The 24,716-nt window shown below is 45.8% G+C and overlaps 1 protein-coding gene across 5 annotated transcripts in view; it reads right to left on the bottom strand.

The window, feature by feature from the left end:
• Window positions 1–19,783, bottom strand: part of LOC149326146 (uncharacterized) — a 28,442-nt gene extending 8,659 nt beyond the window's left edge. For 3 of the 5 annotated variants that reach the window (XR_016286365.1, XR_016286364.1, XM_089563766.1), the window contains exons 1-8: window positions 18,141–19,783; window positions 13,060–13,317; window positions 8,145–8,285; window positions 5,926–6,232; window positions 5,679–5,799; window positions 5,092–5,239; window positions 4,205–4,290; window positions 3,254–3,382 (exon numbers count right to left, since the gene is read on the bottom strand). Coding sequence is in view for 2 of the 5 variants with exons in the window: in XM_089563766.1 (XP_089419892.1) it covers window positions 3,254–3,382; window positions 4,205–4,290; window positions 5,092–5,239; window positions 5,679–5,799; window positions 5,926–5,984 (543 nt within the window). In the remaining 3 variants the exon portion in view is untranslated. Of the gene's footprint in view, window positions 1–3,253; window positions 3,383–4,204; window positions 4,291–5,091; window positions 5,240–5,678; window positions 5,800–5,925; window positions 6,233–8,144; window positions 8,286–13,059; window positions 13,318–18,140 lie in introns of those variants that run through there. The other 2 variants (XR_016286363.1, XM_089563765.1) reach the window with 2 other exon arrangements.
• Between the last annotated feature and the right edge of the window lie 4,933 nt (window positions 19,784–24,716).

Here is a 24,716-nt window from a genome sequence, read left to right on the forward strand (position 1 = left end):
TGTCCTCGTCTTCATTCCCACTCTTTATTCAAGAAACTAATCTCTGAAAATTTTCAGAAGCAACAATTCTTTGCTGTGAATATACTGCCCATGTGCAAACCTATCATATGCACCTTGAATATGTGTCCCATGGTACAGCATTGTTTGTCCAAAACGGCACCATTTTAACTCACCCGTTAGTCTGCAGTAATGAAGTATAAATATCTGATGTGCTTGACATAAAAAACGAGCAGTTGGCAGCAGAACCCTTGTAGCCTTTTTTTTCGGTCCATGTCAAAAGAGTTCAGGCTAATTTGCCTCTTTATACCTTGTGTGACCCAATTACATGAACACTCACTAGAAGTGCAAAGTTTCCTTTGTCTGACTTCTTGCTGAACCTGAGCAGGTCATCCACTGAAGCGAATAGTTCACTGATAAGCAGGGGCCTGGTGATGACTGCCTGGCTGGGAAGCACTTCGCACGGTTTGTTTAGCATATCTCTGTGTTGCTGCTGTGTAAAGCACAAGATGTTCAGCAGTCAGATAACGTGCTTCATAATTAAATTCAAAGGCGCCAAACCATAAGCACACACACAGGGGAAGAAAGACGAGACAGAGCGCCTTTTTTTGTTTTTTGTCGATAAAACACGGAGACGACACACAAACAGAAGGGCCCACTGTACTAGAAATATATCTTAGAAGAACTTGTTGTTGGGCTAGTTGGTAGTTATTCATAATTAAATTCAAAGGCGCCAAACCATAAGCACACACACACACAGGGGAAGAAAGACGAGACAGAGCGCCTGTGTGTGTGTGTGCGCCTGTGTGTCTCCTGTGTGTGTGTGTGCTTATGGTTTGGCGCCTTTGAATTTAATTATGAATAACTACCAACTAGCCCAACAACAAGTTCTTCTAAGATAACGTGCTGCTTGAAAGTCTAGAAATAGGGAAAGGGAAACAAGCAAAAATGTATAACCGAAATGAGGGGCACTTGGCGCTCTGCAATTTCCTGAATTAAAAATTAGTCTCTGGCAGTTCATGTTCTTTCATTGCCACTCTCTTCATATTAGTAACTTAAATGAAAAAAAGAAATGTTGGGTGCTAGCACCACATAGATTGCAAAGATCACGAGGCAAGTGGCTAAGCAAGCCAGAGCGCAACTACACTGTTACGGAACAAGAATGCCTTGCTCTGATCTCCGCTGTGCAGAGGTTCTGATCACACCTGTATGGCCGCCCATTCACCACTGTTACTGATCATCACTCCCTCTGCTGGCTCGTCAGTCTCCGAGATCCAAGCGGTCGCCTCGCGCGCTGGACCCTGCGTCTGCAGGAGTGCGACTTCAATGTCGTATACAAGAGTATACGCCAATGCAGGCTGCCTTTCGCAAATGTAGCTTCTCTGAACCGATTGTGACAGTGACGATTTTGACCGTTACATCTCAGCCATTGTTCGAGGGTTTCCTGACATTCAGGGGTTTAAAACTGAGCAGCGTCAAGATCTGGCTCTACAACTCCTCTTTGGCTCCACGTGCAACCAGGGAGCTACAGGTCGTTCTTGTGTCCGCGAGGGTCTGTTATGGAAAAATTGGCGGGGGCTTAGCTTTGATTAAGCCTGGTAGGTTGCAAAAGCGCGCAGCGCCTCCAACTGAAGGAACGCAGTGCGCCGCGTCTACAGGTCACGCGTGGCTACCGGCTTTTTGAGGAAAGTAAATGGCACAGTAATTCTGTCATCTCGGTGGACACCCTAACCGCACCATAAAGGAAGGGAGGAACGCCACAGCCCGTTTGGCGCGATGCCTTGTTGTTGCGACTGAAAGAAATGGAACTTGTAGAACACCGCTGGGCTCGCCATTCTGCGGCATAGGCGCGTTGCTTAGCAAACCGCTCTAGCCTTTCTTCATCTGTCTCCTCGGCATGGCGCCGGCGTTTGCGCGCAGCACGTCGCTCCAGCGACGCCTTGTACAATTCCTCAGACATGACTAAGCGGAGCGTGCCTGCGGCGCCCCATTTATCCTCTCCTAGCGAGCGCCCTCACGCGGCGGGCCGAGGAGGCCGTCACGTGGTAGCCGCAGCGCCGAGCAAAGGAATGACTACGGCCGAACAGACGAGCTGGGGCCCCTGCTCTCCTCTGGTCGAGACGTCACGCTGTCACGTGAGCAAAGGAACGACCTCCATCGACGGCAGAAAAGTGCTAGCAGTATTGCTTTCGCAATAAAAGAACAGTTCCCTTGTGGGCCCACGATATCTGCTCGTTGTTCCAACAGCTCTGTGCCCCTCCATTTTGCGTGTCATGCACGACGACCCTGCCTCTGGACATCTGGGATTGGCTCGTGCGCTCCATCGAGCTGTTTCACTGGCCGAAAGTGCTTTCCACAAGAGAACGATATGTGCCCAGTTGCAGGCAGTGTCAGCGCCACAAATGCCCCACCTCCACTCCAGCTGGCCTACTTCACCCTGTGACACCCCACAGCAGTCCGTTCGAGCAGGTTGGAATTGATCTGCTTGAACCTTTTCCAAAATCTCCAAATGGCAATCGCCGGATCGTGGTCTACGCGGAGTCCCTGACGCGATACTGTGAAACAGCTGCTCTACCATCGGCTGCCACGCATCAAGTGTCGCAATTTATTCTGAACTCTGTGATCTTATGGCACGGACCACTGCGTGTGGTAATCAGTGATCGAGGCTGCCAATCCACGGCCGACATCATTGAAGAGCTACTACGTTTATGCGTGGTTACCTACCGGCACTCAACGCCATATCACCCACAGACAAACAGTTTGACAGAACGCATAAACAGAACGCTCACCAACATGCTTGCCATGCGTGTGGACTCTGACCATAAGAAGTGGGACACCCTTCATCAGCCAGGACAGCAGCTTGGGCATGTTGGTTATTCATTCTTGAATCACAAAGACCAGTTAGTCAGGGAAATAATCGAGGCAGCTTCGATAGCAAGTCTGCGCGACGATTGTGTCAGCACGCCGTCTGTTGCTTTGACTAAGAAAGAATTTGACATGTTAAAAATGTGATTATAAATATCTGTGATTTTTTGTCTTATGCTTTTTTGTGGACGCTTGAACGATATGGTTGCGACGCATGTGCTTTTTGAGAGGGTGAAGAAGGTATAAGAAGCAATGTTTCTTCGAAATAAAAACCAGTTTCAGCGCTTGTCTCTTGTCCCGATGTTTTGCGCTGTTCCATCAAGAAGACCCTTCATCACATATGCCTTTCAATACTGCTGCCCATGAAACAACGGGATATAGTCCATTTTACCTCTTGTGCGCTTGTAGCAGCAACCTCAATGCTGCCGAGAGGAAGCTTTCTCCTCTTGGGCTGGCTCTGCCACTTGTGTGCGTGCCCGTCCTGGCATGTGGCTGTCACCGTGGCCAGGGAGCCACACACCTGGAAGAGAAGATGGCACGAAATATGCAGCCACACCACCGAACAGGGTGCATCACAGTTGGCCTCCACATCCCCTGGAGGCAGAGCGCCCACATTTGCGCATGTGGCATAAATGCTGTCAAATTGTCGTGAGGAAAGAGCAATGTGCACAAATTAGAACACTGAAAAAGCACGGAATTGTGCACAATCATCCATAGGACCGCATCTAGTCACGCGCGCAAGATTAAGAGAAAAAAATTCTTTTCATGATGAATGCGTGTACGTTTTATGCCAGTGATGGTACGGCTGTCATCAGGGCACATTTTATTGATTGTTTTCATACGATTAGTGCTTTAAGATTGACTGATTTGTTTACATACTGATTTTTGCTGAAAAGACTGACGAGAAAGCAGTGCTTTGCAACCTGTGTTGGAACACGCTGTGCGGATATGAGGACTCAAAAGAAAGTGCTCAATCCAGCATCTGGAACGATGGATATTTTTGCTGTGCAATCATGACGTGGTCTTCTAATAAAATCTGAAGCTTTAACATTCTAGCCTTCTCAATAATAGTTTGCCCCTGAAGGAGATTAAAAGAACTGAGGTTACGTGTTGAAAGAAGGTACTACCACTGAAGCATATCAGGAGCATGGTCAGCAGCCAAATCTGCAAGTAGCAGCCAGTGATAAGCTTGAGGTATATTTCTGGGCTGCATGCTACTTACTACCCACGTTTCCTATCATTCCATGCAAGCACAATACACAGTTGTGAAACAGATGATACGAAAAGCTAGGACATGAACAAAAATGCCACCCAGGGCATGGAACAAATATCCCTTGCATACCTCCACTGACGGTTCTGCAGGAAGGTGACAGATGCGGCCAAATTTCGTCAAGTCCAGCAAACACTTCTCATACACCATGAACTTCCCTGCACAGCAAGGCTCATGTGATGATCTGTGAAAAAAATAACCCTGCAAATTCGTCTGCTCCTGGTTGAAAACAAATGCACGTGGGAGATGCAGGCACGATCTGGTTCCACGAGGAGCCAGCTGTGCCTATGAAACGGCGAGTATGTGCCTGACAGCTGGCCCCATCTGTCGCATGTGTGCCTGTCACTGACATGACCTGCGCATGCATTGCCAGAGCCAGCGGTTTTGTTCTCAACAAGTGCGCAGAGCGGCCTTGTGAAAAAGACGCACTGCACTCTCCCAAACTTGGTTTCGGGCGTCTTCTATTCCCATTTGGGTTCACTTTTACATATGCCATATTTTTTCCCAACTACCTTAGTGCGTTCTTTAGAGGGCAAGAAACTTTCCACCAGCAGGCAAAACATTCTCATGGTGCACTATAATAGTTAGCATGCAAATGTTTCAATACAGAAATTCACGTACGCATTTAGTTCCATTTATAAAGTTCTCGGTGACTTTCGAAGAAGTAGCTATGAGTCAACCAGCCAATACTGTGCTATGTCTAAGCAGATCTTATTGCCTGCGAGCCTTTTGCTGAATGCCATCAGCAAAAAAATTATTCTTTTCTCAGCTGGCATGCTGAGGAACACATCATATGTCCCAAAAGCTGCCGTATGGTCGCCTGCAAGTATGCCCTGAATGCAAGTGCATTACTTGCAAGAAAAGTGCTGCCTGCTTCAAGCAGGAGCATAATCCCAGTTGACTCAATGCTGCATGCAGTGCAGCAGTAGTAGTTGGAAGAATATTCCAGGGCTGCTTACAATCAAGAACTGTCCAGAGAAGGCTGGTACGAGGTGTCACGAGGGTCATCTGCACTTGCAAAAGATGGCTCCGTCGGCTGCGGAGTGGACCTGTCATGAGGAATGCCTTGCAGCCGCATGGTGGTGGACAGCTCATCAGTTTGGCATTCTGAAAAATAAATTATACAAGTGTTTTGCAAACTTGAGCAAGGTATGTTGCTTGGCGAGTGGGTTGTTTGTTGGTGCAGTTGAAATGTTTTGCAATTCTTTAAATCACAAAATCCTGAAAAAAAGCTGGGGCAAAGCTTTGTATACAGACAGTGTCACAAAAAATAAAGCAGCCTTCTGGTTGAAAATCAAGGAGAATCTGTGTGCAACCAAGCTTTCAGCTGGATTTTAAAAATGCTTTGAAATTAGCCCCTTTTTTAAGAGAAATGTACCCTTACGCACCAACATCTTTTACCTGAATCTTTTTAGACATGATCCCTCTATTTGTCTGCACTTTTTCAATGTCGTTTCTGAGGTGAAGGAGTGTTTGGTAATGTGTTTCGAGTTCAGTCATTCACTTGTTCAAGTCTGTTATTGTTTTGTCTGTTGTGCTTAATTACGTTTTCAGCTCCTTGTATTTGGGTGATCAACTGGGTCTGGCCAGTGCTCGACTCCTGTAGTTCAGCCAGTACAGCAGCACTGCTGTTGGGACCAGGAATAGCTCCAACATCCCCCGATAACCTGAGCAAGGAATGAATTTCATGAGCGCACTCAACGGCAATGGCAAGACAGGAGCGCAGGCTTGGAAACTACACTGGGAGATAATTACTTGATTTTTTTAGCTAAGAGGACACACGTTTTACTGACCTGCACTGCAAAGGTAAATGGACTAGATGGCATTGCCGCAGTGCATTCACCAAGCCCATGGAGTGATGTTGGTGGGAGAAGCCCTTCTATACATGATGTTGCTGATGACGATGTGGCCAGCAGCGATGATATCTGGCGAGCGTAGCTCCTCTGGCAGCACATTCAGCGGGGACGAGCGGCTGACGGGTGGTGGGTGGCAAAAGCCTCGTCCGTTTCTGGTGCACGGCACTGCGCCCACCGATGACACCCTTGCTGACAAGCATGCCAAAGTCGGCAGCAGCAGGCTGGCAAACGCAAGGAAGGTCGCCTGCATCACAAAAATAAGTGGATTAGATGGCTGTACCGTAGTGCAGTCACTAAAGCTAGCACTACCGCGACTTTCATTCATTTTAAATAAAATCAGCGCTAATATTCATATAAGCACAAATTCTATGAGTTTTCCCGGAGTTTTTAGTCTACTCATATTCCCTAACAATTCTCTGTTTTCCTGGTTGGTAGGCACCCTGGAAATTTGCAATGCAGCACAAAAAACGAAACAAGCCTTCTCATCCAATTCCAATGTACTGAGCGAGCACAGTGCATCTTATGCGAATGAAGTTTTTGTGTGCCTCACCTTAAAGGAGAAACCTCAGCAAGGTACATCAGCAAGAGCTCGCATTACGCCAGACTCTATCAGTGTTCTTGCCACAAAAGCCTCGCAGAGAAAGGGTGCTCCTGATCATCCTGTTACCATGCCAATGTTTTCAGCAAACACTTTCAAATGTGCCTCAAAATAGAGCTGTCAAAAATAAATAAAGCATGTCCAGGAACAAACTGTCAGCCATGGTACACTTCGGGTACCTTGAAAATTACGCTAAATTTTTAGCCAGCTAAGCAAAAAAGTTTGATTAACTTTATTACCACACCTTCGAAGTTGCAGCCAATGGTGAGTCCGTAGCCACAGACATGCCTGCCAACCTCAAGGCTTTCAAATTCGTAAAACCTTCACAACCGAGGGGATGTACCTACACCAGCACACAATTTCTTTTTTAACCCAATAGCGCCCAGCGTACTTTTAAAAAGTACAGTTAAATTTCTTATGATTTCAACACCAAAGATTGAATATTCCTTTTCACGTAGGTCATGCTTTTGTCACCGGGGGAGCGGCCGACGCCCCTTAACAAAGAAGGCGCCTTTCCTCTTTCCCTCCTCCGTGTGCCATCTTTCCAGGGTGAAATTCCAGGATGTTTGTTTCCCACGAGCTACACCGGTAGTCGCTGGATTATAATTTTCTCGGGGCCACGTTTATGCACATATTATGCTAACTTCAAGAACAGCGAAGCACGAAAGACGAAACTAAGCAATGGATGCTTTGAATGCCCCGCACCTTTGGTTCTTCTTGAGCTGTGATGAAATACAAGCTGCTGTACTTTCTATAGCACGCTGGGTCTTCCTGTGTGCACAACGCCACCTAACTATTCCAGGTCATAGACCCTATGGTTCCTAGCAATTTTTCCCCCAAAAAAACACTTTGTGTCCTCAGCAAGGCCTCAGAGGCTGCTTTGTAGGTAGCTATCCTGAATATGATGATGGTGTGATTTTAATGGGTTATAGTAAAGTTTTTGTTATAAGTACTGGCTGTTCTACAGAGGAGAGGGTCACTGTTATGTATTTCATACCTACTGTGGAAAGTCCTTGAGTTCAGACAAAAAAACTTTTGGCATTTTTTTTATTACTACCAGTCAACACATTTTTGTAACGCTCTGCTTGGAGGAATTGCGGGCTACAGGAACCGTTCGCCAAAACGCATTTAGGAAAAGTCTACTCGGCCTAAAGAAAGCAACGGAATAGAAGCAGCCAGGAAAAATATGTTCTTGCTTCAATAGTCTAGGTTACATGCTTTTATTGAAGTCTAAGGCCTAAGTCTAAGTCTTATGGCCTGCAACTATAACATCATTGAGCCTACATGTTTTGTAAAGCGGTGGTTGCCTACAGCGCATGAAAAACAGGACTTTTGTAAGCCAACACTCCTTTCCTTTTACAACAGTGGTGTGGCAGGTGTCGACCTTTCGAATGACGCCGTCAACTGCCACTACATCGGCATCAGGGACCAAAAGTGGGGGCGGCTATTTGCACGAAAGGTCAACTTTGCAACTGTGCACGCTAGGACAATCTGCCAAATTGCTAGAGATGAGCCTGCTGACAGTCTTTGCTTAGTGAAGAACGTCACCCGTCATTACCTGCACCCCGAGAGGCAGCAACCAGCGGTCCACAAACACTCTGGCTCAGTCGTGTCTGATGCTTCTTTCAAAAGGAGCAAGCTTTCCACGTACATTATAATAACTGCGGTGCCAGTGTAGCCAGAAGAGATACCTGAGGGCCTGCAGGAAGTGTTGTATCACCTTGCGTAAAAATCACGGACACATTAACAAAATTCATGCCACCAAGTAGGAGTGGAGCAAAGTAGCCACTTGTGCTATGGGGAAGACCCAGCGTGCTATGAAACGTACACCTGTGTAACTTCGGAACGAATGAAGCAATCTGTTTTTCTTCATAAGGGAGCATTACATGCTAAAAACGAAGAAAATCCCTCCGTTAGATTTTTCTTGGTCCCTAATGGACTAAGCGTCACACTGTGTCACCAGTGCACGACGCGAGAGCACTGAAGCTTCTTCACGCGTGGTGTCGCACGTGAGGAAACGCACAAGCGGTGAACAGCACATGACGAGCATGGAATTTTGGCACGCTGGAAGAACGCAACTACCACACGGACTAAATCGAGGGCAGCACACAATTGTTTCCGAGCCTTGCAGGAGCAGCAATTAAGACACTTTTGATAAATAAAGAAAAAAAATTCTCCGCCAACACTGCCTCAGTGCTCGACTTAAGAGCACCAGCTACAGGAGCTTCAAGTTGACAGTTTACGGAAGCTTAATGTTCCAAAACGACTCAGGCCATGAGGGACGCCGTACTGAAGGGCTCTGGAAATTTTGACCACCTGGGGTTATTTAGCGTGCACTCATATCGCACAGTACACAGGCCTCTAGAATTTTGCCTCCATCGAATTTGACTGCCACGGCCGGGATCGGGCCTGAGTCTTTTGGGTCAGCAGCCAAGCGTCATAACCACTGAGCCACCACAGGGTCTCAAGAGCTCCAAGTATCTACATCAATGTACTCAGCAAATGTTAGGCTTTATTATTGGTCCCCAAAAAATATACAAAATATCATAAATGTACAGACGAGGGTCCCAAAGTCAAAGATTGCACCTGGACCCTCGATAAATCATTAGTACAAGAAGTGGTTACAGCATAGTTAGTGGATAAATACAAAATATAGAAAATATAAAATCAATACTTCACAAAAACAAGGTAAAAAATCACAATAACGCAGGTAATATACACAAAAAGAGAATAACACATCAGCATTCCAATAAAAATACTTTGAGCTTGTTTTTGAATTCAGGCAAGAAAATTGATGTTTTTAGATTGGGTGGCAAAGTGTTCCAAATTGAAATGGCTTGAAAAGACGACGTCGATTTACCATAATTGGTATGGACTTTGGGGAGCAGAAAACTGTTCCCTGCTGCAAATCTGGTAGGGTTGTGACTGAACAGCTGAATGGGGCCTACAAACTGAAAATGTAGGGTGCCATGTAGTAATCTGAAGAACATGATTGCAAGGTGATACTGGAAAAGCTGGTGGACTGGTAAAATACTGTGCTCCTGCAATAAAGAACGAGCATTAGCTGAGAAAGGGCTACGGGTAGTAATGCGGATGGCCTGGTTTTGTGAGTGTTGCAGAGACGATAAATGGCAATGATAAGTATTTCCCCATGCAATAATCCCATAAGTGATGTGACTATGTATGAAGGCATAATACAAAGATAGGAGTAGGTTGCATGGAAAATACGGACGCGCCTTAATTAGAGCTCTGATGCCAAACATAGATCTTTTTTTTTTGATGAGCGATATGGACGGAAAATTTAAGAGTTGAATCAAGAATAACGCCGAGGAAGTTGGTGTTATCAGAAGCCGGAATATTACAAGAACAAAGGTTTAGCGTAGGAGGACACGAAATAATTTTCTGGCTACTTTTGAACACTATGAATTTCGTTTTAGAGGGATTAATCAACCACTGATTATCAGTGCACCATTTGGCTACATTACTTAGAATGGCATTCAATTCAAGAGTTAGATCATCTATGGATGTATTAGATAATGACACGGTAGTGTCATCAGCATATAAGACACAGTGAGTTGGACTAATAGAATTAGGAAGGTCATTAATATACAGTAAGAATAGTAAGGGTCCTAAAATAGAGCCCTGAGGAACACCTTGGTTAATAGTTTTAGCTTGGGAAAAGCTTCCAATAATATTGATTATTTGTTGACGATTTTGTAAATAGCTTTTCAGCAGTCGGGACACGGGACCTGTAGTACCATAAAATTCGAGTTTTTGAAGCAATATGGAGTGATTAATCATATCAAAAGCTTTTGTGAAATCTAAAAAGACAGAACCAACAAACTCGCCATTATCAATACCTTGCTTGATAAAATCAGTCAGAGAGATCAGTGCTAAGTTAGTCGAGCTGCCAGACCGAAAACCAAACTGATGGGGGGAAATTATCTTAAATTTATCTAGGTAATTGTTTAAGCGTTCAACTATCAATTTCTCGATGATCTTACTGAGAGAAGATAAAATCGATATAGGTCGATAGTTAGAAATTAATCGTCTGTCTCGTTTCTTGAACACTGGGATTACCTTAGCTGTTTTGAGGCAAGCAGGAAAAACACCTGTCTTTAGGATGAGATTAATAACATGACAAAGTGGTTCAGAGATCCGATTGGCTACAAGTTTAAGGTGCCCAGGGGATATCTTATCTAATCCAGGGCTAGTGTCCTTGAGGCCAGTAATCAGCAGTTCGATTTCACGAGGGGAAACAGGAAAAAGAAAAAAAGATTGTTTTGAGCACTTTATGTTTATCTCTGAACTAAGTGGACGACTATTATGAGGTGCAGAAAGGAAGTCACTAAAGGCATTTGCAATGTCTAATGGACCAGTGTAGACTGTACCATTGAAATTAATGTCAGTAAGGGGGCTGTTTGCGCTGGGTAATCTGAGGAAGTCACTCAAAAGTTTCCATTGCTTTTTAGTGTTGTTTTCATTTTTATGTATTTCATGCTCATAGTAAGATTTTCTCGCATGTTTCAATAAATTATTTAGCACAGTAGTGTAGTTTTTGTAGCGTTCAGCTAAACAAACACTTAAAGGCTGCTTCTTGGTTTTTTTGTATAAATTTTCTTTGCGTCGCATACAGCTTAGTAAACTGTGTGTCAGCCATGGATTGTGGGGAAATTTGCAATTCTTTCGACTCTTTACTGATGTTGTGCTCTGAGATACGCAGATGGAAAAAAGACGGCAAAAACATTCCATTGCTCGCTCCGAATCGTTCGATGAAAAGCACGGAGAGCAGTCAGTATCACTGATAGCGCTAATAAATTCTTCGCTATTGAACCTGGTAGTGTAGAAGACTGAATGCGAAGGACGGAAAACTTCGCCGTGCGTAATGAAAATAGGAAAATGATCTGTAATGTCGAGTGTGATGACCCCTGAGTGGGGTGAGGGCGAAATATTGGTAAGAACATGGTCTATTAACGAGGAAGATCCACTGCAGGTACATCTGGTTGCAGCATTTATGATACATTCGTACCTGAAACCACTTAAACAGTCAATATAGGAAACAACATAAGAGTTTTCCGTATCTAGAAGGTTAATATTAATGTCTCCAACAATTATAACATTCTTGATTTCGAAAGATAGTTTATTTAATGTGGCATCTAGCGCTAACAGGAACTCAGGGATTGATGATGACGGGGAACGATAGATGCAGCCGAGTACCACCTTACGGCAGTCAGCGGAAAAGAGTGAATGATTGGCTTCAATCCAAACTGATTCGCAATGCGTGCATTCAGAGCGAGATCTGATCTACGGTGGTATGAAATTTCTGGGGAAATAAAAATTGCAGCGCCCTCATAGCTGCTGGAAAGGCGATTGCAGTATTCTGGTATATAAGATGTAAAACCAAACAGATTGCCGTCAGAATTGGAGAGCCAAGTTTGAGAAATGCAGATGAAAGAAAACGAGTGTCGAAGTGAAGTGATAAAGTTATCGATAGATTCATGGCTTTTCCTGAGGCTGCGTGCGTTGAAATGGATAAGAGAGTGAGTACTGTTCGCAAAGATATGTTGAAGCTTGTCAGGAGATAATGGAATGCTAAAGGGGGATTCAACTGAGACAGAAGCCATGCAGTGGCAAAACTAGGTCGAAACCTAAGGGTTTGTTTCCGAACTGCTGCGGAAGACCGTGCTTTCGTCAGTCTTACGCGCAAGAATGCGACAGTTGTTAGTCCAGAGATGCTTCCAATCCATTTCCTTCTTGAGCAGCTTATCCCTTGCAAACAGTTTCTTGTTGTCAAATGTAAGGTGCTCATTCACAAATACTGAGGCAGATGCAGTCACAGGGAAGCCAATTTGGTCCGCTGTGGGGCGAGCTTTACGTGCCTTGCTCACGAATTCGTTTTTCTTTTCCCGACACACAAACCGAGCAATGATTGTTTCTTCATTTTTGTTTTTGGTGGCTACACGATGGACTATGTCAAAGTCAGCAGAGTCGACAGGACACTCAATGGCATCACCAATGCTCTCCAACACTTTTTTAACATCTTCGCCTTTAGTCACAGGAACTCCCTTTATTTCAACATTGTTGATCCTCGAGTACTGTTCGAGTTCTGCAACCCTCTTGTGCAGGTTTTCATTTTCATCTGCCAACAGCTTGTTGGCAGCAATAAGCTCGGACTCCTTTGCTTTCATTGCCTCAAATTCCTGATTGATAAATTCAACACTGCTAAGCAAAGAAGCATTGCCGTCTCCACCAGGAGCCTGCAGTTTCGAAAGAACTTCTGCAGTGATCTCGGTCACCACTTCCTCAAGTTTTCCCTTAAGTAACAGTTCTAGTTCTTCAACTCTTTCTGCGAGTTCGACATTCGTCGGCATTGCAAACGGGTTTGACAAGCAACAAAAAGTACAACCGCAGCTGGCAGCACTGGCGGCAAGAAAAAAAGAGGCGAAGAACAGAGAAAATTGAATTCAACTAACCTGCTAAGCAGTTCAAAGATTTAGCGAAGCTTGCAGAAACCGCAAATGCTGCCAGAAAGTGATGAAAAGCCGGAGACGGATCCTTATATAGCTGGGCTTTCTGTTGGGACAGGGGGCGTATTCTTCGATGCGATGAAGCACTCGACGATATGGTTGCGCAGGCGTAGATGAGGGGCAGTCAATTCCAGAAAACAGCTTGATATTGGACGCAGAATCTTCAGGGCCAACATCGAAGCAAGTCAGTCGATACCAGCAAACCTGCAAAGCAGTTCAAAGATTTAGCGAAGCTTGCAGAAACCGCAAATGCTGCCAGAAAGTGCCGCAAAGGTGCCAGAAAGAAGAAGGCGAGCAAATCCAAACATCCGTGGATGTTTGCTTCCCGGAAACATCCCAAGAAACACCGTCTACCTAATGGATTTTGCACTACAATTGTGGTTACAGCCACCTTCAATATATCTGGTATATTTCCTCATTACAACAGTTAATCAGGTTCAGGGGCAGATAAGTCGCTATTGCGAATGCCACACATATTTTAGGCTTCATCTCAATTAGTAATCTTATCCTCAGCAACATGCTAAGTCATTTGACGCCAGTTTAATCAATCTGCGTCAAACAGGTGACCCCCAAATTTTATGAAAATGGTGGTCGCGGGGGAGTCCCACTTCAATGGCCGCTATACTTGCACATATATAATGGATTGGAAGTATAGTGCACTGTTGCAATGAGATATAGTATGGTCACATGGTGACTGTTTTGGTCAGTTTGACCATCATTGCAGACAGACACGTCCTTGACGAACTTAAGTAGTAAGACCTAATGCTCTTAAAATATCCGGGACGAACCAATTGTTTTCCTAATCAGTGTGTACCTCAGCTGGCTGACTGATAAACACAACTGACAGCTGCCTCTGCTTCAGGCTGGCGACGAAGCTCTGAATACGTCACTATGTGGCCAGACTCTCTATCTGCCCACTGCCGGGGGCCTGCGAATCGTCAAAACCCCTGCAGCTGCACGCATGTCGGAGGGGCGCCGATAAGCCATGCCACATGCAGTTTATTTATTTATTTATTTATTTATTTACCCTCAAGGCCTAGGAGGCGTTACAGAGGGGGTGGGTACAGGGGTTGAACAAAATTTCAACAAAGCAATTTGGAGAAAAAAAAAAGAGAAAACACACGCGTACAGGCACTCCTGCTTGGGCAGCACTGCTGCCCGCAGTATTTGGAAATAAATAAAAACTGAAACATATGTTGCAGGGCTTAAGAAAAGAAACAAAATGCTCCAGACACAGCAAACAAGTGACAAGAAAAAACATGAAATAAGCAGGCTAGACAGTCAAAAAAAATTTTAGCGCGTTTTTGAATGCCACAGAGTCTTGAATATAGGCAATGGAGGGGGGAAGGTGGTTCCAGTCCGTTATAGTTTTTGGCAAGCAAGAGTCAGAAAACAGATTTGTACGGCAGTGTGGGGCGCGAACTTTATATGTGTGATCGACACGCGTTGATAGGTAAGTAGGTTCAGAAAAGAGTTCACTTTTAAGTAAAGGGTTATTGAAATAAATTTTATGAAACAGGCACAAACGGGAGATCTTCCTTCGAATATGCAAGTTCGGTAGACCTAGTTGTGATTTCATTAAGGAAACACTTGCAGTACGGGCATAATTAGACAGAATGAAGCGCACTGATCGATTTTGAATTGCTTCGATGTCGTCTGTTAGTGTCGAAAGAGCTGGGTCCCATATTGCGGAGGCATATTCTAGTTTCGGTCGAATTAATGTTTGATATAATATTACTTTGAGATGATTTGGTGCTTGAGAAAAGTTCCTACGCAGATAACCGAGAGTGCGATTAGCATTGCTGGTAATATATTTCACACGAACATGCCATGAAAAGTTGTTTGTTATGTAAACACCCAGATATTTGTAAGATGTGACATTTTCGAGAGCTATGGAGTTAACTCTGTAGCTGTAAGGTATAGGCAGGTTGGTACGGCGGGATATTGTCATGATTTTGCATTTACTAGCATTTAAAGTCATAAGCCAATCGTTACACCAGTGTGAGATCGCGTCAAGGTCGGACTGCAGGAGTATGTTATCATTAGCGTTTGTGATTTCACGAAAAAGAACACAGTCATCGGCATAAAGCTTTATGGATGAGGAAACACAGTCAGGAAGGTCATTAATATATATTAGGAACAATAACGGGGCCAAAACAGAGCCTTGTGGGACACCGGATTTTACAGAAGAAGTATATGAAGTAAAATTGTTAGCTGTAACAAACTGGGAGCGATTAGAGAGGAAACACTCAATCCATTTTATGATGCAGGGGTCGATGTTCAGGATGCTTAATTTTAGAAGGAGCAGGTTATGGGGGACTTTGTCGAAGGCTTTTGCAAAATCGAGGAAAATGCAATCAATTATTGATCCATGGTCGAGAGAGGAGGCTATGCTGTTAGTAAGAGATAATAGCTGTGTTTCACACGAGTAGTGCTTGCGAAAACCGTGTTGGACAGGAGTAAAAAATTAGTTTAATTCGAGGAACGTTATGAGGTTAGAGTAAATTATATGCTCTAATAATTTGCACGGGATGCTCGTTAATGTGATTGGTCTATAATTAAGAGGGGAATGAGCATTACCGGATTTGAAAAGCGGAACCACCTTACCCACCTTCCAGTCCTGAGGCAAAATGCAGTGCTGTAGGGACTGTTCAAAAATGCTGGCCAAAATGACGGATGAATATACCTCAGTGTTCCTCAAAAATTTTGAGTTTATCTCATCAACCCCACAAGAAGACGAAATCTTCAGACCTTTTATCAATTTCATTATTCCGACTGAATCTATGACGATAGGATCCATTGGTAAGAATGTACGATTACGTAGCTTGGGTGCGAGAGCATTCGTGGCATCTGAAAATGACTTAGTAAAGATGTCATTGAGTACATTACAGCAGTCGTTGCTGGGAATGACTTGGCCTTTATCGTCAGCAAGTGCTATGGCATTTTTCTTGGGCGGGTTGATAACCGACCAAAATTTTGAGGGGTTGCTTGAAAGAAGGGAAGGAAGGGTGTCATTAAGGAATGATTTTTTTGCTTGTTTAAGGGCAGCGCGATACTGCGAAAGGACGTCGTGGTATGCAAGCCAATGTAAAGGGTTGTTGGCCAGCTTGGCTCTACGGAAGAGTCTTTTTTTTTTGTTAAGTAGTCTCTGCAAAGAGGTTGTGAACCAGGGGGACCGTTTCTTACTTGACAGGCTATATAATGGTACATACTTATTGGTTAATGTCATAATTTTGTTCCTGAATAGAACCCAATTTTCTTCGACTGTACGGCTGAAGAAATCTGGCATATAAGTATTGACAAAAATTTCAAGTTCTTGATTAATTGCTGAATAATTGGCTTTGCCATAGTCTCTGATTCTTTTAGATTCGTAAGTGGGATGTGGTGTGCGGTTAGCTGATATCATAAAGTGGATAAGGCAGTGGTCACTCAGGCCTGGAAAGTATGTGATCGAATGCACGAGATCAGGAGCCGTTGCTAGAATTAAGTCAAGTAGATTGGCTGAACTCGGACCAGTTCTGGTAGGCTGCGATAAAAGTTGCGTAAGACCGAAGTCAAGGCATAAATTCACAAAAGATGCGCTCTCGCCGGACGCGCCCTTGATTATCGGAGTATGCTGTGACCAGTCGATTTTCGGTAGATTAAAGTCTCCGAGCAGGAAAAGTGGGTGGCGGGGAAAACGTGACATTAAATCGTGTAAAACATCGTGCAGTTCATTGGAAAATTCTAAGGAGGCGTTTGGTGGTCTATAGCACAAGCAGAACAGAATATTCTGGTTATTTAAAAAGACACGAACACAAAGGATTTCTAGGGAAGAGCTAAGCACAATCTCATTCGACAAAAGATCAGCATTCACAGCGATAAGAACTCCGCCCCCAATTTTGCCCTCCCGGTCACAGCGATAAATACAGTATTTCTTTTCACAATCAAAAAGTTCTGAACTGTCTACTTGATCAGAGAGCCAAGTTTCGGTCAAAAGGGCAATGTCAATAGAGCATGAGTCAAAGACTGCAGATAAAGCTTCACGCTTGTTAAGGATACTTCTAACGTTTGAAAATAAGAAGGAGTGGTTGCACTGCAATACATTCGAAGTACGTGCTTTGTTAGGATAACGACGTGCTTGTCGATGCTTCGGAACTAGAGCTCACACGTGCTGTAACAGGGTCATTGCTTAAGGGTAGCTCGCAGACGTTATCAGTAGCAGATGAATACACATAGCATTTACGGTTCATAAAAAGTTTGTTGTGGCGTATGGAAAATTGGCTTCCGCTGGCGTTTGCAAAGTCATACAACTTTTTACGCGACAACCTTGTTGCTTTACAAAAGTCTTCGTTTACAGACACTTTAGAATCTTTGATCTTGCTTTTTGCGGCAAGAATGCTCTCCCTGAACTTAGATGACAAAAATTTCACAATAATTGGTCGGCACTTCCCAGAAACAAATTTTCCTAACCTATGGGCGCGACTTATGCGCTCGTCGCTCGAGCCAAGCTCTAAATCCATTGCTGTATTCAAAAGCGAGCAAATTTGCTGTTCGGATTCCGCCCAGGTTTCGGAGGCATCATCAGGAAGGCCATGAAAGATTAGGTTCTCTCTTCTGGAACGGTCCTCGAAATCATCTATGCGATCGGTTAATGCAGCGATTTGAGGGATAACACTTTGGGTAGCATGGTCCTCGGAAGTGTGCAAAGAATTTTCTACTACCGAAAGTCTGTTATGCATGTCGGCAACCTGTTGCTCGAGAGAAGTCTGGGCTTGCCTTAGTTCGTTCAGGGAGGACATAACTTCATCATGTTTGGTGTCCATTTTTTTATGCAGCGACTTTATCAGCGAAACCAATTCTTCGTATTGTTTACTGGGATCATCTTTGCAAGGACCGGGGTTTGACTCGACATCGCCACTCATGAGTAGCAACTTTGCTACAAGAACACATTCGAAACTCAATGAAAACAGCACTTGTGGGCATGGAAGCAGCATCAAACAAACATTGTTCGATCTTTTCGAGTAAAGCGAAGGTACAGAGCCTACCTGCACGAGAAAGCGGAAAGGTGTCCGGTTGGTGTGCGTCATTGCAGCGCTTCCATGCCCACTGAAGGGGTTGCCGAGCTGGTGGTGCTTTAAATACTGCGTCGAGGATGCGTCTGTCGATGCGGACGACGGGTCTGCGATGAGCCAGAGGATGTTGTCTTGCAGGAACGATGTTGACGGCTCGTCGAGGGAAGAATTCCATGGGCACTGGAAGGGGGCGTCTCCACTAACGGGTGGCCGTAGCAGCGTTCCAGGCGAAGCGCAAGATAATTCCAGGGTTGCAAATACAGTTGTAATCTGCACGAGAAAGCGGAAAGGTGTCCGGTTGGTGTGCGTCATTGCAGCGCTTCCATGCCCACTGAAGGGGTTGCCGAGCTGGTGGTGCTTTAAATACTGCGTCGAGGATGCGTCTGTCGATGCGGACGACGGGTCTGCGATGAGCCAGAGGATGTTGTCTTGCAGGAACGATGTTGACGGCTCGTCGAGGGAAGAATTCCATGGGCACTGGAAGGGGGCGTCTCCACTAACGGGTGGCCGTAGCAGCGTTCCAGGCGAAGCGCAAGATAATTCCAGGGTTGCAAATACAGTTGTAATCTGCACGAGAAAGCGGAAAGGTGTCCGGTTGGTGTGCGTCATTGCAGCGCTTCCATGCCCACTGGCCTGAACACATATATACGGGCGATCGGTTAGCTGAGAATGTCCTAACGTGACACACCACCACTTTGGGAGCCCGTCCGAACTGACCGATGCCAGCCCCTGAGCGTCCAAACTAAAACGACCTCCTGACGCCATAATCTTACACAAACGTTTGGCACGACTGTGGCAGCAGTCCGGATTGTCTGAATTCACCGGGGTGGAGGAGTAGGAATAAACGTTCATTTAGTTAGGTTGAATTAACAATGTTTTACAGTATACAATCTTCCAGCTGCTTCTCCTAACTTCACAGATGGTATACATATCTGTCGTGGTGGTGCAAGGTTACCACCGACAACGGTGTCTTTTTTTTCCAGAATTTCAAATCTTTTATCGCAAATAAACTTCCCTTTCCTTAAGACTTCAGGCAAGATTCGTAAAATCGTAAGATGGGTCTGTGCTACTATTCGACGGCATGCACTATCTCTGGCTTCGGTGCTTGGTGACAAAGCAAAAGAAAGCATGTGTGCAGCAATACAAAAGAGCAAGCAGTTCAAATTTGACAATGTAGGCCTTGCAACATGTCACCAGTGGGCGTTGCATTGCACTACTCATAATTAAATGTGGTGGCTGCTCCCCTTTCCACTGCTGGGCAAGCGGGGGGGTCTGCATGATGGCTGCAGTCCACTCTCGCATACTGGAGACAGGATGGTCAGCCACATACAGCCGCGTGACTGAGGGGTGCTGCAGTGGGTTCAGGTTGCAGATGCGGTGCAACACAGCCTGTCCAGCAGCTGGAAGGTGTCCAACTCGTTCGAACCAATGGCCACCACACACATCTGGGGAGCCCAGCACGTGGATGCCAGGCACAGAGCGCAGCCGGCATGACCGAACCAGCCAGCTCGAACACTCTTCAAACAACCACACACGAGTCGAGAGCCAGTGAAGGCAGCCTCGGAGAGCACTGCAAGTGAAAGCTGTGACCCTTGTTAAGCCTGTCAGCAAACTATCCTGAGATCAATGCGGAGGCACCACAGCTCTCCTTGGCCTTTTGCAACACTTAGTGGGTGGCCTCTGTGCAGCCTTCACGGCCGTAGTGCAGCAAAGAAGTCCACGTGCAGACACATCCACTGACCTTGCTCCACTGCCTGGATGCCAGGAAGAAGGAAATTACTCATTCATTTACCACAGCACAGCAGATGACTCAAGCACAGGTGCCACAACTAGGCTAAAGATAGAACGACAAGAAAGTTAGCGCAAATGACTACAAAAGTAGGGAAACAAGCTGAACTTGACTGTGCAACTAAGGTTCAGAACAGCTAAGAATGTGAACACTTATAAGACCTTTAACGCAGAACAAGCAGTCGCTCATGCAAGAAATGCTGGAGGCAAGAAAAGTGCATCCAGAGGTTAAAAAAATATTCACCACTACCTCTTACGGTCCAGGCAGGACCAAAGGATATGAAGGACACACAAAAGTCACTATGCAAGGAATCTTTGACTGCATCAGTGTGTACATGTGTACATATTACAGGCTAAGTATGACACAATGTTATCAGTGAAAAAAGACTGTGATGCCAAAGTCATTTTGTTTGTGTATTAAGACAAGCTGATTCCAAAATGTCAAGAAGCATGTAAGACCAAACAGACACTTATAAAGGAAGACCAGATCCAACTTCCCCCTTGTATAAGACAAATTTTCTGCACTTTCTGGATGAATACAACAATCCAAAAGTACATGCAAATAAAATGGCATTGAACATTTTCAACTCTCGTTTTAGGCATAGTATCAAGCAGTTTCAAATAACCAATGTAAATTCTAGCCTAGAACACACAAGTGAACGAAACGATCTTATCAAACAACAGGAATCACTGAACCCACATGTGGTCCTGCCAGCAAAACCACGCAGGGAGGGAAGATGCAGCATTCTTAATATCATAAGTGTGTTCATGAAACCTCAAGAGACTCTCCGTGAAAACACAAATATCCCACTGCTCTTTAGTTTCTTCAAGCTACCCTCATCATGGGAGAGGAGCAAAAATCAACAGGGGCATGCTTACATACAAACGAAACAACTGTCGTTTTAGACCAAACAAGGTTCCAAACAAGGCAATTGAAGTGCATCACTTTTCCACAATACAGCAACACTCACTATTCAACTTCAAGGGACAAGAAAAAATGTATGAATTGCCGTATGACCCCAGAAAAGCTGACAGGAACCGCTTTCATCGCGATGTATTTTACAGTGGAAGCTATATTAGCATTGTCCAAGCCATTCAGTAGAAGCAGTTTAGGGGCACAACTGCAGCCGTGCCACAGGTTATGCGAAATGCATTAAGTGGACACCATCTACCTCAAAGTGTGGTTAAGAGGTCCAGTGACGCAGAGAGCCAGTTATCCACCTTTCCATTCCTCAAAAACAACGCAGGGTTTAGACTGTGACTGAGACAACACCAGGATCTAGACTACTTGCTTCGTGCAAGCAGGCCTTGGAGTCCGTGAAGTGTGCCGGGAACCTGATCGAACCGAAGACCTCATGCGGAAGAAGGCCAAGTGTGAGATGCCCATATGGGCAGCCGCCTGTGAAACGCTGAAATGGACCTGCCAGTCCAGACCTCTCTGTAGCTAATTCCAGTCAGCTTTCGCTGATTACTGAGCTACAACGGTACGCTTACATCTAATAATTTTTTAGGGGCGCAAAGACTGCAGAATACTCGTCTTCTTTCGAGACAAGCATAGCGCCAGAGACACTATCTTTCCCCATCTCCATCAATGCTTCACTGCGTGCTCACTGGAAACAATGAGCAGAACTGTTATCTTTAAACTTTCTGCACATACACCACTGCTTGCAAACCAGTGCACAGAGACCTGCACTGAGCCATAACTAGTCACTCGTTCACTATGACTTTAGCAATATGTAAAAAAAAAAAAATGTTTGAGCATGGTGCTGCCCCTGACAGACTTATGAAGAATTGTCGAAAATCTCAACCAGCAAAGTGTAAGTGCTGAAGGAGAGAGTATTTCTAAAGAGAATGAGTATTATGGCGCATGAAATGGTTCATTTGAAGATTGCACATACATATGGTACATCATTTACAAAGACTATAAGAGACTATGCAGATATGATCGCTGGTTTAGCAGGTTTCCATGTCCAACGCTGTGTTTGCAATAAACCCACTTATAACAATACCGGTTATAACAATATATCGGATATAACAATGGTCAGTTGTGGCACTGTCAGGTTTTGCATGTGTTCTATGGTATTTTCGGCACAACCCTGTTATAACAATTATTGGTTATAACAATGGTATTTCCATGGCACTTCAGTATTGTTATAAGTGGATTTGACTGTACCACAAACATTACCTGCTCACTGACACACCTTCTCTGGATGACGAAAACAAACTGTAAGGCATGTTTTTGGTCACTGAAAAAAATTCACAAGTGGGTCACTGCTTGTACAAGCTTGTTTAGCCATTGAACCCTTTGCGCAAGCTTTGTTATTAATCTTTATGACGTCATCACTGAGTTATGCAAAGCAATACAAGTAGCCATGCAGCCAGGTTCTCTGTTATTTGCCGTTTTAAACTTATTCGCATCAGTACAAAAAAAAAAGCAAGTTGTTGCAAGAAAAAGGATTTCTAAAAAAATATAGTGCTGTCATCATATCGAATTATCCTGAGGTTACCGTTACAATCTGTGTATCCATCCAGGTTCTCAATGTGAGCTTTTGTACTGCAGTGCTATATTATATTTACATTTTTAAACGTCTCTTAAGCATTTCTTGACGCTAGCATCACAAGGTCTTATCACTCATGAGTAATCTGTGCACATCCCTGTCAATGCTGCTGGACTGTGTTCAAAGATTCATAGTCATGAGCAGGCAATTCTGTGCCACATGGGACTTTCTACGAAGATATGTGCCCCTTACTGAGAATGTTCAGTCATTTTAAAGAGGGCGCAGTCAACAGGCTTGGCCATTATCGTGTCCAAGCCAACGAAGTGAGCATCTTGCTACTGCTGCTACTAAGTCCAGTTTCTCTTTTAAGGGCACCAGTTTGTGCAAGTAAACAGTTTGCTTTTCACTGCATCCGCAAGCACCCTTGCCTTAATGCCATCTGTGGTGTATGACAATCAGAAGTGGACGAAGAAGAAGTGCTTCGCCATCTCGCTTGTGACGAGGAAGAAGAAGTGGTTCGTCTTCTTGCTGGTGACCGCTCGGCAGACTGGAGCAGTTCTTGTGTCTCTGTGTGCTGTGTAATATTCGTGACAAATCTGGTGGAGGTGCGGGGTACGCTTCCAGACCCGCGTAGGCTACCGACCAATACGGATCTCACCCCAGTTCACCAGCGCCGCGGCCGCCGCCTCCGTGGAGCGTCCCCTGAATTTGGACTCCTTCCGGCTGCAACCAGGGCGACGCAACCCCGGCCTTCGGAGGCACCAGCTGCCATGGCAACTGAGACCACGCTCCCGGCGCACATCCTCTGTCATCAGCCACGAACACCCCCGTCGTTTCATGGCGACGTGTTCGAGGACGCCGAGGATTGGCTCGAGATATTCGAACGGGTTGCCCGTTACAACGGCTGGAGTGACAACCGTAAGCTCCACAATGTCTATTTTGCACTTGAAGAGTCGGCTCGGACATGGTTCGAAAATCATGAAGCTTCGTTTACGTCCTGGGAAGCTTTCTGCCGCAATCTTAAAGCCACTTTTCCGAATGCAGACCGTCGAGAGCGAGCAGAAGCTGCGTTACACTCGCGCAACCAGCGCCACAACGAGAGTGTACGCATGTACTACGAGGACATGACTCGCCTTTTTAAGCGCGCAGATCCCAACATGACAGAAGACAAGAAGCTTCGCCACCTCATGCGGGGTGTCAAGCAAGAGCTCTTCGCAGGACTCGTGCGCAGCCCACCAAGCACTGTGGCAGAGTTCCTCACCAAGGCGGCAACTATGGAGAAGACGCTGGAACAGCGAGCCCGCCAGTACAATCGCGACGTCAACACCTTCGGGCCTGATCCCATCTCCATGCCTCCCGGTATCGACGCGGCCTTTCTACGCGAGCTGGTCCGATCCGTCGTCAGAGAGGAACTGCAGGCCTTCCGTACGCCGTCCGAGACGCTATCTTTCACGCCACTGAGCGAAGTCATCCGGGACGAGGTGCGCCTGGCAGCACAACAGCACCAGATTTCCGAGGTTCCTCGCCAGCCTGATGCAAGGCCCACGTATGCGTCCGTCCTGCGCCAGGCCCCTGTGTACGACGTCACTGCCGCGACTCCAGCAGTGCTCTCGTCGAGCTCCCCTCGTGGTGACGCTCCGCCAGCCTATCAGCGGCCGCGAAAGAGTGAAGTGTGGCGTGCCCCGGATCGTCGGCCCCTCTGCTATCACTGTGGCGAGGCGGGTCACCTCTACAGGGCGTGCCCATACCGCCGCGTGGGCCTGCGTGGTTTCGCGCCGGACGACCCGTGCCCTCAGAACGGGGAACGACCGCAGGAGATAGCATTCCATCTGTCGTCGCGCCAGAACCACATCACGTCAGGCCACCAGGAGGCTCGATCACCGCCGCCGCGACGCTACCGTTCTCCAAGCCCCCGTCAAGCCGCAGGCTACTCCGGACGCCGTTCTCCCAGTCCACGCCGGGAAAACTGATTCCAGCGGCCTCTGGAGGCAAGGCCGCTGATGCCGGGACTTGTGAAGATCCTCCTGCGCCACTACCACGCGACGATGTTTCTCCGGGAGCGAGTAGCGACAGCATCCGACGCGCTACCTCCGATTTGTGCGTCAAAATTGACGGAATCGACGTGACCGCTTTACTGGATACTGGTGCCGACTATTCTGTCATGTGCCTGGCCCTTGCCGTACAACTGAAGAAAGTATTGACGGGGTGGTCGGGGCCTAGCATTCGCACTGCTGGGGGTCACCTGATTATCCCTGCCGGCAGG

Source organism: Amblyomma mixtum, chromosome 10 (assembly GCF_055824585.1).
Source record: "Amblyomma mixtum isolate Tamu chromosome 10, ASM5582458v1, whole genome shotgun sequence".
In the NCBI taxonomy this organism is placed as follows: Eukaryota; Metazoa; Arthropoda; class Arachnida; order Ixodida; family Ixodidae; genus Amblyomma; species Amblyomma mixtum.